Source organism: Saccostrea echinata, unplaced genomic scaffold, assembly GCF_033153115.1.
Source record: "Saccostrea echinata isolate AGI-Se365-2 ecotype Australia unplaced genomic scaffold, CSIRO_AGI_Sech_v1 ptg000012l, whole genome shotgun sequence".
Classification (NCBI taxonomy): domain Eukaryota; kingdom Metazoa; phylum Mollusca; class Bivalvia; order Ostreida; family Ostreidae; genus Saccostrea; species Saccostrea echinata.
This window is the reverse complement of record NW_026889761.1, coordinates 23,386,811-23,406,374: the sequence shown is the minus strand read 5'-3', so window position 1 is coordinate 23,406,374 and position 19,564 is coordinate 23,386,811. Positions and strand designations below refer to the sequence as shown.

General features: G+C 31.9%; 1 protein-coding gene across 1 annotated transcript in view; it reads left to right on the top strand.

Moving 5' to 3' along the window:
* Nucleotides 1-255: 255 nt before the first annotated feature.
* LOC133185155 (phosphatidylinositol phosphatase PTPRQ-like) overlaps nucleotides 256-19,564 on the top strand; it is a 79,645-nt gene continuing 60,336 nt past the window's right edge. The window contains exons 1-5 of the mRNA XM_061320213.1: nucleotides 256-348; nucleotides 10,866-11,037; nucleotides 15,226-15,540; nucleotides 16,291-16,575; nucleotides 18,381-18,686. Of these exons, the coding sequence (XP_061176197.1) occupies nucleotides 256-348; nucleotides 10,866-11,037; nucleotides 15,226-15,540; nucleotides 16,291-16,575; nucleotides 18,381-18,686 (1,171 nt within the window). The remainder of the gene's footprint in view (nucleotides 349-10,865; nucleotides 11,038-15,225; nucleotides 15,541-16,290; nucleotides 16,576-18,380; nucleotides 18,687-19,564) is intronic.

The window sequence follows — 19,564 nt, the reverse complement described above, 5'->3', positions numbered from 1 at the left end:
TTACGATAGTTTTCTCTCTTTTTTAATCAGTGCACGTGATTCAGATGAAAACTGAACAAAACAAAAATTAAATAGACTGCACTTTAAACATACAATTATATTACTCACCCTTTTGACATACTATATGTTCCCTTTTGCTTAAAATTTTGCCAATTACTGAACTGTATACCTTGTCGTATTTAGATGTTTGTATGGCAGAATATGAATCGAGATTTAGAACAAACATAATAAGTCCTGCAAATTCTGATGGATCTCATGACCACGGACTTTTCCAGATTAATGATTATTGGAATTGTGATCCTCAAAATGGACATACCACCAAGAATGGCTGCAATGCGTATTGTTCAGGTAACGTAATTATGTATATGCCACTATTGAGCAAGAAAAAATGCAAACACCAGTGGAGTCAAACATAATTCGAACAGTAAAACCTCTCTACTCAATGTGTTGTTTTAAAGCTAGAAAAAATATATATCTCTGTTAGCAAACCTATTTTCAAACTGGCATAATGGATAATTTAAAACATACTTCATATATTTTTAAGTAAGAAAAATCTTGTTAAAATCATCGGCAATATAAGAGAAAAAAAAGTAAGAATCTAAAATGATTTTAATGGTCATTACACTTCTGCATAATAATTCTAACTTTAAAACAAGTATACTTAGTTTATGCATTTACCATGACCACAACTGCAATGACGTAACATAAATGCGTGGATGGAATTAAAGACTGATTATTAAATTGACAGATTTTTTTCCTTCAATTTTTAAATCTATATTTTTTCAATTTAATCAGATTCTTTAATAGAAATTATGAGGGAAAAAGAAACGTGGTTCTGCACCCTTTTACAAGTTGAACAATTGATTTCTCTCTTATTTAATAATTTGTCATAGCTGCCAGAAAATCAAACTGATATACAGGAGATTACTTACTGTTATCTCTTCCCATTTCCCTAGCCTCTCACTGTGTTACCAACAAACAGCAATTTAAATGGATAGAAATCTTATCTGATAGATCTATTAGTTTGTAATTGGACAGTCAATAGAAACAGATGTGTCTCCAAAATGAATCAATAGTTATATGTTACAGTGTCCAACATTCTAAATGCAGGAAAAGTCGGCTCGACATCTGGATACATCTTTTTAATAACTCAGCTCTGGGTCTTTTATTTTATAAAAAAAATTCAAATGATTTTTTTAGTATCAAAATTAATTGAAAGGATATTAATCACATATCCAAAGTTACTGTAATTTTTTTTTAGATTTGATATATTTTTGATTTATTGAATAATGTCATTTGTAATTGTAATATTAATTATTACTTTAAAATTAATAACGTGCAGGTCTGCTACAGTTTTCCTCTAATAGATTTCAGAAATGACGATATATCTGATGACATCAGGTGTGTACAACAGCTGAAGAGAGAACATCATGGATTTGGATTTTCGTAAGTTTAGAGGGAATGTTTTTTTTTCCAGAAATTTTAAAACCTCCAGACTTGTTATATATGTATTAGTCATAGCTATACTATTTTATTTAGATTTTACCGAATGTTTGCAACATTTAAAAGTTAGCTAAACTTAAAAAGATTTTTTTTCTAAACCTTTCCTAAATCAGCTGCTCGCGTTATGTTATATTTTTTACAAACCCATCGACATATTCGCATAATATATTGAAAACTTATTGTGTTTTCTTCCTTTCATGCTTTTTTACTTGAAAAGTAAAAAGTGAATAGATAGTTTTCAGTAGGCCCAAATTAGCAAGAGTTATTTCCTGCTGGCCGCCATATTGGAGATCAACATGATCTTATTTCTTCATTATTCAACCAACTTAATTTAACTTTTTATACTGGCCATTGTGGGATAGGAAACATGGTTTTTCTGAAAAAATATACATTTGATAAAGCCTCAATTATCTCATAATTTTTGTTCTATAAAGATTTTACCCCAAATATTTTTGCTACACCTCTTAGAATAGGTAAGACAAAGAGGAAAAATTACCAGGTTGACCATCAAGATGGCGGCCAAAGGAATTAACTCGGAGAGAAAATACGTCATATGAAAACTATCTATTGAAAATAATTTATAAGCGACGTTATATTCTCTATCTTAGCAACGAATTATGTTCTTCTTTCCACTGATTATACGTAGTAATATTATTTTAATGTGCCGTGTATTTAAAGATTTGTGGTGCTGAATAAGATAATCTAATTATTTCACTCTCCTTCTTCTTCAGGTATGCGTGGAGATCCTACTGCCAGCATATAACGTCTGACTATCTCAGAGGATGTTCTTATTAGGATGATTTCATCTATCACTAATTGATTACAGAAGCATGAAAAGAACGGTTGATTTAATCGTTTAAATTTGAAAATAAAGGATAATTTACAATAACTTTTTTCCTAATATCATTACAACAATATTTTATCCTTTCAAAATTTTATTGAATTACTAAATATGTGTTACATTATGTATTAAAAAAAATTCAAAAGAAATCAATATTTTTTTTGGAAATACACAATGTTATAATGCAAATATAAACATATAAAATAAACACAATTTTGTCATTGTAATTTTCGGAGAGGGGGGGGGGGAGAAAGAGAAAAAAGGAGAAAGAGGGAGATGAGTTAAAAAAGAATGTGGATGACAGATAAATAGAGGGGGAAGCAAAGCTAATTTAAAGACAGTGTTCATTAATGTTAGGATGAAGTATGGATTGCCATTTTTGCCAGGAGGTGTTAAACTCATTTATTTTATTGCATTCTCTGGCTGTACATTTCAATGACTTATAAAGAATTTTGAAATCATTTAGAAAACCATGGATAGAGAGGCTAAGATTTTGACAACATACTCTGTAAATGTATTTCTTCATTGACATAAGCAAAATATTTAAAGATTTTGATGATTTTGTATTATTTATATCACCAAATATGACAGTTTTACAATCTAAGTTTTGTGAAATGTCTTTTTGGTGACAGAATCTAACAAAACCATATAGAAATTGCTGTACAGCTGGACATTGGCAAATTAAATGATATATTGTTTCTTCCTCCGCTTCACAAAATGTACATAGATTAGAGTCTGCTTTACCTATTTTAAACATAACACTATTGGTGGTCAATATATGATTGATTGATTCTATATTGAAGCTATGTTAAAACCATTGTAATTTACTTTTTTGGGTTGTTAAAAAAGGAAGATAGTAAATTTCTTTCCAGTTTTCCATAACCACAGGTTTTATTTCTGATTTATTTAGCATGAAATATGAAGATAACATACAGTATTCAATTTCGAAAGTCCAATGAAACGATACAAATTTGGAGCAGAGCAAACACGGACCTCAATATTTAGAGGAGGGATCAGATGTCATGGAGGAGTGAGCATCCCCTGCCGACCGGCAACACCCGCCGTGTGCTCCTTGTCATGATCGGGAAAAAAACCCCGAAAAAATCTGTCGACAATTCAATGTATGAATAATGACCTAACAATTAGTATGAAAAAGGTGACTAAATGATAGGTTGTATGTGCTGACAAGGTCATTGTATAGACCTTAAAACTTGCGAAATGATGACTTCAAACGAGACTGTTGATATCCTTGTTTCATCAACTTGTTTGTCAATAACTTGCCTCGTTTTAGAAATTCTTCATACGTAAAGCATGCTCTTGCGTATCGAATCAACTGAGTGACATAAACCCCATATGCAGGTGTTAAGGGTATATTGCTACAAAAGTAAGGGAAGTTGACGATTGAAAAGTTGAAGTCATCACGATTATCATAAAGCTTTGTTGTTAGGTTACCATTAACGTCTTTTTTTAGTAAAATATCTAAATATGAAACAAATGTGTCAGATTCTGATGTTATCTTTTATTTCAAGCTCACTGGGATATATCGAGTGACCATGGGAATTCCAACAGATCGTTGGAAGACCTGATCTCCAAAAACTATATAGATATTCTCAATCAGAAACTCAAGCATCTTTTTAATATCAACTTCAGAATACTTATGTGTTCAATCAGAGTGCTTTTTGATAAATTAATTTTGTAGATGACCAATGACAAGGTAAGTATATTTACGAGTTCCATTTTTTATTGAAAGAGCAGCTGTCAATGATGTCAAAAAGCCCGGACTTCAATTTATCGTGGGGAATGGTTGTATAAAGTGTTGGAAAGTCATACGTTTTGATGTTATTGATTTAAGTAAAATTTTGTGATTTCAAATTTTCCAAAAGTTCTTTGGAGTTTTTAAGTATCCACATCTGATTTACATCACTTCTCGAATATACAGTTGTACAATACTCCTGAAGTTTCTCCTTTATTACAGTAAATATTTCATACATAGGCTTTGTTCCTTCTTTGGTTAACACAAAGACTTTGATATTGCATGTGTCACGTGGTCAAGCTGGCTATCTCCAAAAATCACACAAATTCAACTAAGTTTTAACAAATTTATTTACAAAAGAATAATAATAAAGCTTTCACATAAACAACCACACTCTGATACACACACTCTTCCACACTATTAAATAAACCAAAAAAAAAAAAAAATAAATAAATAAATAAAAATAATAATAGCAATTGGTAACCAATAATCAGACAATTAAACACTAAACCAATTAACCTATCAACCAATTAACCCCGGGTATAGATTTCACTCAAAGTATCAATGCCAAACATATCCCACTGGAGTCGTCATCTCCATATCAATGATTATCATTGTCATCATCACCATCATCAGCATCATCGTATGAACGAAACCATGTCAGGTTTGCCAATACGTCAGTGTTCCTATATCGAGCTACACAATGTTACGTGGATTGACTTATCTGTATCTGTCCAACATCACTGAATCTTGACCCACACACAGCATCCTTCCGGGCCTTAGTCTTGGAACCTTTCTCTGTGTCTCGACGATCCCCTCAGCTTAGTGCATGTATCCAGCACATGTCATACCAGTATCCTTGACGATGCAATGACGAATATTTCACATGTTTCACTAAATAATGTTTGGCAATACTACTATGTTTTGCCATCCATTCTCATAAATAAATAAATCAATCAATAGGTATAAATTATAATGGTTACCAGTTAACATAAGTCAAAACAAATTATTGCCAACATGGCGCACCTTACTTTCAACTTCCGGTCATTCACTTTCGCCCAGACATTTCAATCAAAATTTAAATGGACAAAATATTTCACATAATGTAACAAATCTGAATACAAGAAAAATTGCGTATAATAACACCTTTAAACTCTATCGATATAATACACAAAAGTCATTCGAACACTCTCGCAAACCGTCACACCTGAGTGAACAACAGGTAAAATGGTGAGAGCTGGCCAAGTTCAGAAATAAGAACGAATACGTATTCAATAATAAATTTGCCTTAAAAAAACTACATACATAACGAATATTAATAATATCATAAGTAAATACTTACCACGGACCTGTCTCCGTGCCAAAGTCAAGATATTGATTGTATGGCTGCTATGTTTGCATGTACACTAGCTGCTTCAATTGTAGAAACGTGTCTGCAGCTACGCTTCTCTGCCGGGAATGACCAGGCCTCAATTGTTATTTTGCAATTTTGCTATTTTGCAAGGGCTTATGGGTAGATAGGGCATAGGGACAAAACGCGGGAAATACAAAAATATGTAAAAGTATAATAGTGATTGTTACAGCATGGAATTTCTGGTTCATGAATATATCCATTTTTACAAATCAATATTGTTATATACATTTTTGAGTGTATACACATTAAAAAAAATGTGAGGCTTACGCATTAAGGATTTTCTACACCAAATCTACGCTTTAAGAAATTGAAAAAAAGAACTCTCTTTCTGTGGAATTGATATTAATTATAGGATATATCATTTGTCCAACGGCACTCCCAAGATAGGCAAGAGAGTAGCTTACTTCCATTTGTGACACACAACGTAAGAAAACGTGCCAAAGAAAAAAATTTTTGAAGATGAATAAATCAAGAAAATATTTATGGATGAGCTATGTAATTAGAGTTTTGTATATATATATATATATATATATATATATATATATATATATATATATATATATATATATATATATATATATATATATATATATATATATATATATATATATATATATATATATATATATATATATATATATATATTATAATATTCATATTATTGAGCAATTACATAAATACTGGTTTTGTTCACAAAGTTCAGATGTAGAAATAGATATTCTTACTTGCTAATCTGAAAGTTATTTATCGCCTGAAAATACGTTTTTTTCTAAAAAGGAAAATCGATATTCTTCAACATCTTGAAGAAATAATATTACGTTTGCTAGAAGAGTATATATTTAACTGGTTGTTGATTTTTTGCAAGGTTTTGCATGCTTCTTGATTTTCTAACCATGGTGCTATAGATAACTCTGTCATTAAAATTTTATAGAAATTTGTAGATTATGATGCATATACTAACTTGACTTTAAAGAACAATATTGATAATGTTATTAATAATTTTAGCAGAGAAATTGTTCATTTATGTTAAACATAAGGTTTAAGCAATATTAATGGTAGAAGTATGCCTTAACCAAATTGAAGAGTTATTTTAAATATGTAAAAAATGAAGCAATGCTTTTTGAATCAGAATATAATTGTTATGTTTGCTTGTAAAAAAAAAAAGTGACCATCAGCAAGAATAATCTACCTTATTTTTTCTTAATGTAAGGAAAAATACAAGATATAATTAAAAGTACAACAAATGGTACAATCAATAATTTTACAAGTTTTTAAATTTCATATGAAGAGAATGATGTATTCTGATTTATAAAGGGAGAATGCAAGTTATCTCTCTGGTCAGAGGGACATTTAGACCTTATTCGTCACCTTGACATGCTTTTAAATGTGACACCTAAAATAAAAGAATCGATAGACACGTAGTAACAGTTTCTTTAAAGGTACTCGAAAATAGCATAGCAAACCAATAATTTAGCTTCCGTGTTGAAGAAACACAGCGACCGACGGATTCATGGATTACACCATTGTAAAAGTGAGTTATTTTCTTCTACTATTATCTTCTCACCTAAGGCCTAAACCAAGATGATCCTTGATCATTTACCTGCCAATTCAGTGGCATAGCTTGTTGAAAAAATGTGAAAATTGTGACAAAAATTACTTAGATTTTATGTCATTTAGTCATTCAGACTGTACGTATACTCGTTTATCGCAACTAACCTTTTACTGATAAGCATAAACTATACCCTCATACTTCCTCAAATATCAAATCAATACAGTCGATATCAGGGACATGTGTCTTCTTTAGTGAGTTATCACGTTAAAAAAAGCACATAGAGGTTTTAATTAGTTATTGTTTTTATAAGTTATGGTTTTTATAACGTATACTGGTTGATGATGAATTAAGTTATTGCAAAACAATTACAATGGGTATATGGGTGATATATTCAGGGAATTTCACCAACAAAACCAGAATGTCTTGATCCATTCCCGAGATATATACATTTTTTGCACAGTTAAGCTGTTGGTATTTAAATTTCGAGTTTGCCAAGTATGGAGAATGTGCATAAAGAGATGTTTGCTCCTAAATTAAATTATAAATAAGATTTGACTACAGAAATCATTTCATTCCTTAACACCGAACGAATTGCAGACTTTTAGGAAAACTAAAATAATTTCAAATTTGAATCTTTTTTTTTTTTAAAAAAAAAAAGAAAAAAAAAAAAAAAAAAAAGAAAAAGAAAAAAGAAAACATTTTACTTAAATACTCTAAAACACAAATAATGATCAGAACCATCTTTTTCCCTTATTTTAAAAAATATGAAGAACAGGAGGCAGTGAAACACCTCTTAAACCACAATATACAGACATTTTTGTTGTATATGAAAACATTCCATGCTTTACGCAGGTATGTTAAGGCAGTATAGAGATCAAAATTCGCCGAATCTACATTTTATTTTGTTAGATGTATCATTCATAAATCATAAAAGTCATGGAAAAAACATTTACTGTTAATTATCATCAATAGACGTCAATTAGTCTGAAGCTAAACGAAGCACTCCACTACGTCATCACGTTATGTCTATAAATAGAAATATGCCTTAATGAAAAAGTGAAAAGTTCAATAGTACCCCTGGGATAATTAGTTTCTGTTTGTAAAAATAATTATGCAAAAACATCTCTGGGCCATGAAAAGTGCTGCTAGAATCCTAGACCCCATCACAAAAAATATTTCATATTTTCACATGAAACTGCAAAAATTAAGTAATATAATCAAAATAGACTTTATTTTTTCATAGTTATGTCTCTAAATGGCGTTTAAACAGAATAAAAATATAAATTATGGTCACATCATTTCATATGTTGAATTGTGTTGTAATATATTGTTTTGCTGAACAGAAATCAAATGCAAAAGACAAGTAGTGCTACTTCAAAAGGTATTAAAAACAAAGATGATGTTTTAGAACGTCACGGAGCAGCGACTACTAACGATACAATTTTTTGTCTTGCACTGGGAAAATTTCTATAAAGAAGCCAGAAAAAGCGGGAGGAACAGCAAAAATATATCAAAAGTTAGCATAGCATGTGGATTTAAATGTCACATGAATGTTTTAGGTTTTAGACAATGTTTTGTGATCGGAAAATTATTATTCAAGGCCGTCATTCTTTGCAAAATATATGCAGACATATTTGCATAAATTAATATTTTATTATAAATAAATAATACCAGATATTACACAATGTTGAATTTGTAAAGAATAAAGGTTTGATGACAAATCACACTGTATTTTGAAGGTGAGTTTCTTCGTTTTCGCCGCATATCCCGTCCCATTGTCAGTTATTTTACCATGATAACAGATTTTACGGATTTTCTATTGATGGTATTTCAAACATAAAATGTTGGGTTTCTAACCTCGAATCGATAAAATCAATGATTTGCTCGATTATAACGCAGAAAATCTAGATGAAATCGTGTTTATTTTAGTAAGAATAACGTAAACAGCTGATCAGCCATTGTCGCCTATGACGTATCACGGTCACATGATAGCTTTCTAATTTACTCGGATTTTTAATTCAGAGACTATATTTGAGTCAAATAATGTTTAACTAACACTGTGTATCCGCACTAAAACACAAATTTTATAAACTATGATCGTAAGGAACGTAATACGCTTTTAACATGCGATAAGTCCTTTAAGGTTTTATAATCACTAAGGTTTATTAGATGAACTTGCTTGAGTTCTCGAATCTTGTCAAACAAAAACTGAATATTTCAGATAATAATAATAATATGAGCTATGAATCATCAACCTTCGTCAGTTGATGCGTCGTGGGTTTCTCAGGGCGTTTATTTAAAAAGTAGATCAAGGTGACATATTTTTGAATTTCAAGGCTTTATCTAAATATTAAGATACCAAGAAGCTTGTAGGATATAACTAAAAGGGATGTACATTTTTCAGAATAGGAATTCTATGTCCTTGGGCCTCTTGTTTTTTTTTTTCTATAGATCTTTTATTGTTTTCAAGTTAAGTTTGCTGGTATTTTGCACCTATTTTATTTTAATATTTTATTACCTTAAATGTCCAATGTAACGTTGATTACGACTTATTAGTTATTTATGTATGTATTAGCTGCAAAACTGTAGCTATCTGGTTGAGAAAATTCGGACAGACAAACAGAGAGCTTACAGATCAAAGCATTGTAAAAAAAAAAACTTTTTGGTCTTACGGCGCCTGTTTCGTCATTCACTTCCATTATTATTTCTTGTATTATATGTGTTCCCCTATTAAAACATCTTATCCGTTAATTAACCTTATATTTAACTGCTCTTCCTGATAGTTTATTTACCTACCAACGTTAAAAAGAGCTCTATGTGAAATGTCGGATTCAAAAAATTCTACGTCTAAGTTACTGTCATGTTTATTTACGTCTGTCAAAGAAAATCTTTTTTTTTTAAATGGAGGGGTGGGGGTTGTTTAACATAATCTAAATCGGTTATAAAAGAAATAAGATACTAGTATATTAGATGAAATATGAAGAAAACGAACGATAATCAATCTCAAAAGTCAATTGGAACAATGCAAATTTGGAGCAGAGCAAACACGGACCTCTTTATAAAAATGGCATAACAATTAGTATGAATATATAGATGGTATTTGCTAACAGGTCATTGTATCGGCCAAAGAACCATTAACCTCAGGCATGCCATGTTAGCAGGACTCCTATATGGGTGTCGGAATGCTAATTTTTAGAACGGACATTCAAAGGCTCTATAGGGCTGTTAAACCGTTGAAAGGTAAATAAGGTAACGAAGATTAGGAGTAAAGTATATATTGTTAATTAAAGGTTGGGAAACTAATATACAAGAAATAATACCCGAAAGGAGTGTCAAAAAAGCGGCGCTGTAACTTGAAAGTTTTAACAATCCTTGCATCTGTAGCTCTCTGCTTGTATGTCCTAAACTTCTCATCCAGAGAGCTATAAGCAGTACTGCAGGTAGTTATGTACAATAAGTGTTCAGTGATTATGAAACTTTTTTAGGTAACATTCCTCAAAGAAAGATTTTGTTCTTCATTCTTCTTTTTGAATTGAGATTGACTGTCCATTATGCTAAAATCAAAAAAAAAAAAAAAAAAAAAAAAAAAAAAAAAATTAGAATTAAATATCTAAAATTATTTCTTGAATGTATTTTTTCATAATTTACCGACATTAGGGAATGAATAAAGTTTAGAGTTGGAAGATTAGCTCTCATTTCAGGATCATTTAAAAATAATTAAGATACTTTATTAATTTTTTTCCTGATTCAGCGGTCTATCTTTTTTGTCACATTTATGTTCATTTTACACATTCTTCATTAGATTCTTGTCTGGTGTTATGTCATCACCACCACAAATGAAGCTGCGTCTCTTGGACAAAACTGTAACGAAGCCACTCCGTGTGGCTATATTGGAGGATTATGTAATGCATCAAAGATCTGTGTGTGTGACACGGGAGGTGGATATGGAGAATTTAATGGAGAGTGCAAATCAAGTTAGTCTAAATGAAAATCAGAAACATCTATCTAATATTGTAAATGTTCAGTTTTCAAATTATTTAAATTATTTTTTTATTTACACAACTATAACACTATAACGTTTAAAATTGTGAAACATAATATTTTCATGGACGTTAATTTTGCTATGAAATATATGGAGAAAACGTATAGTATTTAATCCTAAAAGTCCATTCAAACATTACAAATCAGAGCATAGCAAACACGGTCCTCTTCAACACTAGAGGTGGGATCAGGTGCCATGGAAGAGTGAACATCCCCTTCCGACCGGTCATGCCCGTTGTGTGCACCTTGTCATGATCGGGAATTAACAGAAAATCCGTCGACAATTCAATGTGTAAATAATGGCCTATGATGGCATATGAATGGAAATAACTATTGCTAATTGATAATACGTAGTCGATACATCTAAATGTCGAAGGCCACAGCAAGATTTTTCTTTTTCTCATGCATAGGATTTTGAATAAATTCTGCATTATATGAATACAAAAATAGGTCTGCTAATAATGGGGTACAATTGGTACCCATAGAAATTCCAACAGATTGTTGCAAGTCCTGATATCCAAAAACCACATAGATATTGTCAATAAAAAACTCCAGCATCTTTTTAATATCAACTTCTGAGTACTTTTGTTTATAATCAGAATGTTTCTGAACAAAATAATTTTGCAAATGGCCAATGATGAGTGAAATATGAAGATAACGAACAGTATTCAATCTCGAAAGTCCAATGAAACAGTACAAATTTGGAGCAGAGCAAACACGGACCTCAACATATAGAGGTGGGATCAGGTGCCATGGAGGAGTGAGCATCCCCTTCCGACCTGTCACACCCGCCGTGTGCTCCTTGTTATGATCGGGGGGGGGGGGGGGCGGAAAAATCCATAGACATTTCAGTGTAAAAATAATGGCCTAACAATTAGTATGAAAACATCAGTCAGCATTTGACTCAAGGTAAGTAAATTTACGAGTTCCATTTTTATTGAAAATACAGATGTCATTGATGTCAAAAAGCCTGGATTTTAATTTAACGTGGGAAATGGTTGTGTATAAAGTTGTAAAGTTGTAAGTTTTAATGTTATTGTTTTTGGTAAAAGTTTGTGATTTCAAATTTTTTAAAAGTTCCTTGGAATTTTTAATATAGATATCCACATTTGATTTATACTACTTCTCGAATATATTGTTGCACTCCTTTACTGCTGTTAATATTTTAGTGAGGAGTAAAGAAAGAGGCTTGGTAGAACATTTACTGGAACCCGCTATGTATCTTTGTTATTAAAGATTTGAATGAAGTTTTGGAATCCAATAAAAATATGGTCTTTCAGATTCATTCTGGTTGTTGGGAATATTAAAAGTATTCAAAACTGACATATGATTTTGAAGAACTTCCTTCTCAGAAAGGTAGCTATGGGTATAAGTTGGATTACCACTTATAGAATTAAATCCCAGTTCCTCTAAAATACAATTAAAATAATGAGTCTTACAAATGAAGACAATTTTGTTACCTGCTTTGTCAGCTGGGACCAGTACATATTGATCGTGTAGACTATCTAATTCTTTTTTCACTTCTGAATTATTGAACACAGAAGGATAGATGATTTTCATATTGTCCCTTAATTGCTTAATGCGAGATTTTAACATACATCAGATTCATTTAATCCATTCTGACAAAGTGTCAAAGTCTTGTATTTCATATATGGTCCATCGCCTGGCGTAATATTCCACAGAATTCATAATATTTATGAAATTATGAATCCAATTGAAAGATCGGGGTTCCCTTAATTTTGGCCCTTTTAAAATGATATAAGGTCCTCATTATAAACTATATTTACGTCACCAGTATTTGTGTGTTCAGCAGGAATATAGTTGTAGGGCGAAGAAGAACGATTTCAGTATGGAGGATTATGTTTCAGATGCTCAATATTCAGGCTCTGTAATTTTTTTTTTTTTTGCAATTAAAAAGTTTGGAAGCAACAGTCGATGTATATTTACAGGAAAGACAGAGTGTAGTCTTCAGTTTGAAATATGGTGGAATACAAGACTGGATCCTTTTGTGATTAAGAATACTACTTATATTATTTCATGTATATTATTTTTAAATACCTTATATATTCCTTTAATTCCTTATATTATTCAATTTCTTTGTTGGCATATTGAAGTTCAAGGAAAAAAACGGGTTGGTTTAGCTCAGTTTACTTCCGTAAAACTTTGCGGTTTAAAAAGCCTATGATTTGCAACATCCATAACAACATATCCGAGCTTGTATTCTGGTGTCGAAGAATCCAAATATGGACTTTCCTTGACCTTTTCAAATAGACTATTTAACAGTTTCAAAGGAACAGAGTAAGTTTGGTGCGAATGTGATGAAGACCTAACTGTTGATTTACATAAGGTAGTAAAGAATCAAAGGAGGCATCGTGTATATGAAGGGTTTATTGTAAGACCCATGCCCATGACTACGCTTACATCTCTGCATATGGTTGAAAAGTCCCATCACATTAACATTGCTACCCTGTGGACTGGAAAGATTCCCAACACTATCGACATTGTCATTACATCCATATGGAAAGGCCTTGCCTAGTTTTCTAATCCAATATTCTTCTCGTAGTCAACGGAAAAGTGTATTCAATGATGGACTATCTGTTTGATGATAAATCTTTTCTAGAATTCAAACGTTCATTGATAAAATAGAATGATCAGAGAAATTACGTAATCTAAGTTTTTTGGTTTAAAAAATTTTAAGGAAAAAATACCATACCCAGTATTTCAGTTATTATCATTTCGAGTATTATACGAAATGACACAGCAGTGGTCTCTTATATTGATTATATTCACACTTTTACTAGAGATGCCGAAAGTTCTGATATTGTTACTACTGATACAAACATGTTGGGAAACATTAACTAGTCAGTTTTTTACCGTTTCTTCAACAATAGAAATTGAGACACTAAAAAATTATTTAAGTTCCAGGATTCACCGTTCACGGTAGCTCAATCGGTAGAGCGCTTGCTCCGTGATTGGAAGGTCGTGAGTTCGAATCTCGGCCGCGACTGACCTAAGTCGATAAAAAAAAAATAGGTAGCAACTGTTCCTTCGCCCTGCGCTCGGCACTTTGAAGCGAAAGTTGCGGGTCCTTCAGATGGGACCTTAAAACTGAGGCCTCGTGTCACGGCAGGCGTTGGCACGATAAAGATCCCTCACTGCTCAATGGCCCTGGGTGCCGAGTAAAGGTCAAAATTTGAAGCCCTTCACCGGTACATGGTGAAGTCTCTATATGAGTGAAAAATTCTCGAATGGGACGTAAACAACATACAATCGATCAAGTTCCATAATTTTGATATTCCTGATTATGTGTAAAATTGAAAGATTAAATTGTTCTCCACCATGAATATTTGGAAAAATGCTGATCAAACTTTTTTCTATAACTTATGATATTAACTTATAACTTATGAAAGACAATAAAATGTTATGACTCAACTTTTCCATCATCAACTTCCTTTACTTAATCGCAATATACCATTATCACCTGCATATGGGGTTTATATTTCCCATTTGATTCGATACGCAATATCATGCTCCACGTACGAACAATCTCTAAAACGAAGCACCCGATTGACAATGAAATTGATGAAACAATGATATCAATAGTGTCGTTAAAGTTAAAGTCATCATTATGCAAGTTCTGTGGTCGGTACAATGACCTTGTCAGCAAATATATTATTAAGTCCAAAGCTGACTGACGTTTTCTCATACTAATTGTTAGGTCATTGTTTAAACAGATTTTTTTCATTTGCCCGATCATGACAATGAGCACACTGTGGATGTGACCGGTGGACATGGAATGCTTACTCATCCATGGCACCTGAACCCACCTCTGATGATTTTGGACGTTCGTGTTTGCTCTGCCCCAAATTTGTATTGATCCAATGGACTTTTGAGATTGATTACTTTTCGTTATCTCCATATTTCATTCTAAAACTTAAAATCCCAATTCTATTGCTAAAATTAAACATTGTATATAGATCCAGTTTTATGTCAATTTGATTTTTCAATATTGAGGCACAATAACAGTTATGTATTGATATTAAAAAAATAAGTGTAAATGTGACTGGGGTCATATGGCAGATGGCGGAATTTTTATATAATTCATGTATTTATGTTCACAGATTCCATCACAGTGTCATTATCAGGACCAGGCAGCGGTGTTTTATATGGATCATCTACAAGTCTCACGGTAACAATTACAACAGCTGTAGCTGCAACTTCAGTAGCTTGGCAGAAGGTGGCGTCTGGTGGAAGTCTTACAAGCATAACTGTAGACTCTACAAAGTACACACAGACAGGTGACCCCGGGTCTGGTACAGTCATACTTACCATCAACAACATTAACTACAGTGATGAAGCCAGTTATCAGGTTCAGGTTACCAACGGCCTGGGGATAACCAATACCAGTAAACAGGTGGAAGTTGACGTGACTGGAGGTGACACATTTTCAAAATCAGATCCTTTATTCATGTTTATTTAATTGAATAATTTAAAATAATGTATTAAATAATAAAAAATATATTATTATCAGTAATATATTGGATAAGTCTGATGTTGGGAATTCATTTCTTTTCTAAGGAAAAGGAAAAGTGGACTTTTACTAGGTTACATGCTGAAATTTTCGAAAGTTTTTGTTAGATATTGATTGAATTTTGTTTTCATTTTATTTTCTTGAGAATGGGGTAGATTTCGATTGAACTGTTAAAGTTAACTAAATTGCAGTCTCAGAAAAAACTGCCAAATATACATTATTGCAAAGTTAAAGTTATGACTAGTAAGACTTACAGGATAAGAAAAAATATTGTCTTGAAATATTATAAAATTCTTCTGCACAAAGAACAGGGGAATAAAGTCAAATATTTTTCGTATACCATACTAGATTTGGTCATTCGTATAACTGTTAACCAACTTTCTTTTTGTTACATTAATCATGCACATATACATACAATATGAAATAGAAACACCATAGCTGTTTATTTATGACTATTCCTACTTCAACATTCTACCCTTTTTATTTCATAAACATCCCTGAAGATCATTGGTTATTACATGTACATACACACCCGTCTTGTTAAATTTTAAATAGCATTAATCTTGTACTGCATGAGATATATATTTCAATTAAATTGATGTTTAAGGTTGTTCTGAAATGCTATATATAAATAGTTGCTATTTACACTATACAGATCCACCGAGTGTCAGTGTATCAGGACCTACCCAGTCTGGTGACACTGTAACCAATGGGTGTACTGCTACTGTCACAGCTGATTCTCCAGCTATCACAGCTATAAAGTGGACAAAAGATGGAACTGAGATAGATATAGCTAACTCTGGTGGTAAATACTCTGGGGGAACTGTAAATAATCCAGCGTTGATCATCAATACCATAGGCAGCAGTGACAGGGGAGTTTACCGTTGTGTGGCCACTAATGCAGCAGGATTCACTACAAGTTACAATAATGTGAATCTGAGTAAGAAATACACAACACTGTACTTAATAAACTGCTTACTGAGTTAAAGTTTTTATCACGACTCAAAATTTATTTATATATCAAAGTTTACAAGGTAGTAAAATAAGCCATTTAAATTTCTTTGCTATAAAATCAATATTTTTAATGTTTCAGCAATACAAAGTTTTAGTTCCTGAATATGCATATTTTGGATGTAAAAATGTACACAAATAAGGACGCTAAGGCTCTATTTTATAGATGTTTTATCACATAATTATGACTGTTTTCAAACTTATTAAATGGCACAACGATAAAAATATGTACCAAGACTATAACTGTATATTTTTTAAGAGATTTGGGAGTTTGATTAAAAAACCCTTTAAGATCAAACAGAGATAGATTTAGATGCATACATGTTCACCCAGTTCCAGATGTAAAAGGTTCACTGACGTATACATGTACCTGTCTGTATCTAAAATGGATAGAAAACCCACAACACCAGTCAAAATGTTTAAATCCCTGATGACCTTTACTTTCTTGCTTCTTTCAGGTGATATTGTTTGATTAATAGGAATAGGGATTTTTTTTGCAAACTTAAATGAAATAAGGACACTGAGCTGTATCATTTTCTAAGCTTTATATTCATGATAGATAAAAAAAAAAAAAAACCAGTAAACTAATAATTTTCTTTTAAAATGCTCTAGTTTAATAGTAAAAGTATTCCAGTGATTGTGAAGGTCATAAAATTCATAGAAAATATCTCTCTCATCATATTATTATATTATTGTTAAGAAACTTAAGATCAACACCTTATGCTGTGTAAATACATCTCTTTTATTGATGTATGCAGTTTCATTTCATTTGCATATGCCCTATAGTTACAAGTCTTTCCATAAATCCGTCTGCCTAGCTGTTCGTCCGATTTCATTTATGTGGAGCATATTTTCTGTTCTCTTTCCAAAGTCAAGTTCATACTTCACCAATAGATTGCCTATGGGTAAAGAATGTGCAGTGACCTAGAACTATTTTTTAGATAAAAAGTCAAGAATGAAAAACCTCTGTGTGTAAAATTGTTGTCTCTCCACATGACTCAGTTGGGTCCATACTCCATCCAAAGAGTACCCAGGGGTGATGATGTACATTGACCTAGAACCAATTTTTCATACCAAAGTCTGTGTAGAAAACTTCTTTGTGTAAAACCTTGCTTGGAACAGTTTTTTCTCCACTTGATTCAGTATCCAGTGGAAAGATGGTATGTGTGACTTCGAACTAATTTTATAAGATGAAAAGTCAAGGTCAGAAAACCTTTTTGTGTAAAATCCAGAGCATATTATCTTTCCCCTTGTCGCTAACTGGTTCAAACTTCAATAAAGTGCCAAGTAGTAAAGGGTGTGCAGATTTATTTCTAAATTATAGCAATCAAAAATCATTTTTCAGCATTTTTGGCCTCATCTGGCTCAAATTTCACCCTAAGAGTGCCCTTGGATAAAAGGTGTTTCATTATTATGTCCTAGTCAAAAGAGTGGGGCTCCTTTAGATGGTCACCATCTCAACAAAGTTCAATCTTCATCAATTGGAACTCAATACATTTCCCTAAAATCAACGGTTTTTTTGTCACCAGGGAGACTCTTAACAACATAATGTCAAAAAATATAATATGATGACATTGTTTAAAAAATACACTAACTCTTCATTTCATACACAGTCTATGGCACCTTACCCATTTATTTTAAAAAGTTTTTAAACCACTCTATTATTTATTATCTTATTTTGTGTTTAATTCTATATTATAAATTTTTGCTTAAATATATGTCCTTTACTTCTAGTTCCTCCTGGTGTGACAATCTCAGGTCTTCATCCCTCTGTGGAGTATGGTGAAAAAGCTACACTTGTTGGAAGTTATGGCTCAGTACTTGAAGTGACTTCAATTAAATGGCAGAAAATTCAGAATGGTTCACCTAAAGACATTAATATATCAGATGGTAAATACTCGGGTAGTATTGTTACGGGAAAAAATCCACAACTTGTGATCAACTCAGCAAATTTTAATGACAGAGGATTGTATCAGATGGAGGTCAGTAATGGAGTGGGATCCAGCAGCAGTAACCCACTGATATTAAATGTAACTGGAGGTAAGACTAAATGCAGGACAAGTTTCAATTATTACTTTTAAACCATATATTTGTGGTTAATACACACATTAATTTTTATTTTGGCCGCGCATACCAATAGATAATGAAATTACATCGTTATGAAAATTATTCAAGATTGTATCTATACATATGTAATTTTCTATACATTGTACGTTTAAAATTTCGATACACATGAATATTGTCGAATGTTAATGAGTATTTTCCACAAAAATTCATTCTGCATCTTTAGATTAAGTTGGTAGAAAAACTTAATATTAACCTTTTTTTCTTAAAAGTGCATAAATGATATACTAGGTAAATCAGACGATTGATGAACACGGGCCATTATTAAGTTGAGATATCGAAAAAATGTTTTTTCTAATCATGTGAATCTTATACAGTACCAATTTTGATGCACAAGATGCGCATTTCGTCAGTGATGCTCACGACGAAACGTTAGAAATGCGAAATATTGAATTTAAAAAAAATCTTAAAAGAGCTGAAAGGGGGGGGGGGTCAAAGACTGGAGTCAAATATGTGAATACGTGTCAACTATAAATTTACTAAAATTGTCTCTTTTTTTAATATTCTTAACTCCTGGCTTATGTTTGAACTTAACATATTAACAAGCCATGTCATGGATGTATGAATAAATAAAAATAGAATCATAGCAGTGTAAAGTTTTCTTAAATAATATCAAGGAATGATCAGGTTTCATCTTTTCTCTTAAAACACCAATTTCTGTTGTTTTGTTTTCTTGGTTCAATCAGACCACAGAACTTTGATCAATGAACCACAAAATTTACTAATTATAGAATGAAACTAGAATGAACTTGTGTTGAGAACCCATGAAAAATAATGAAACCAATAAATGTAAT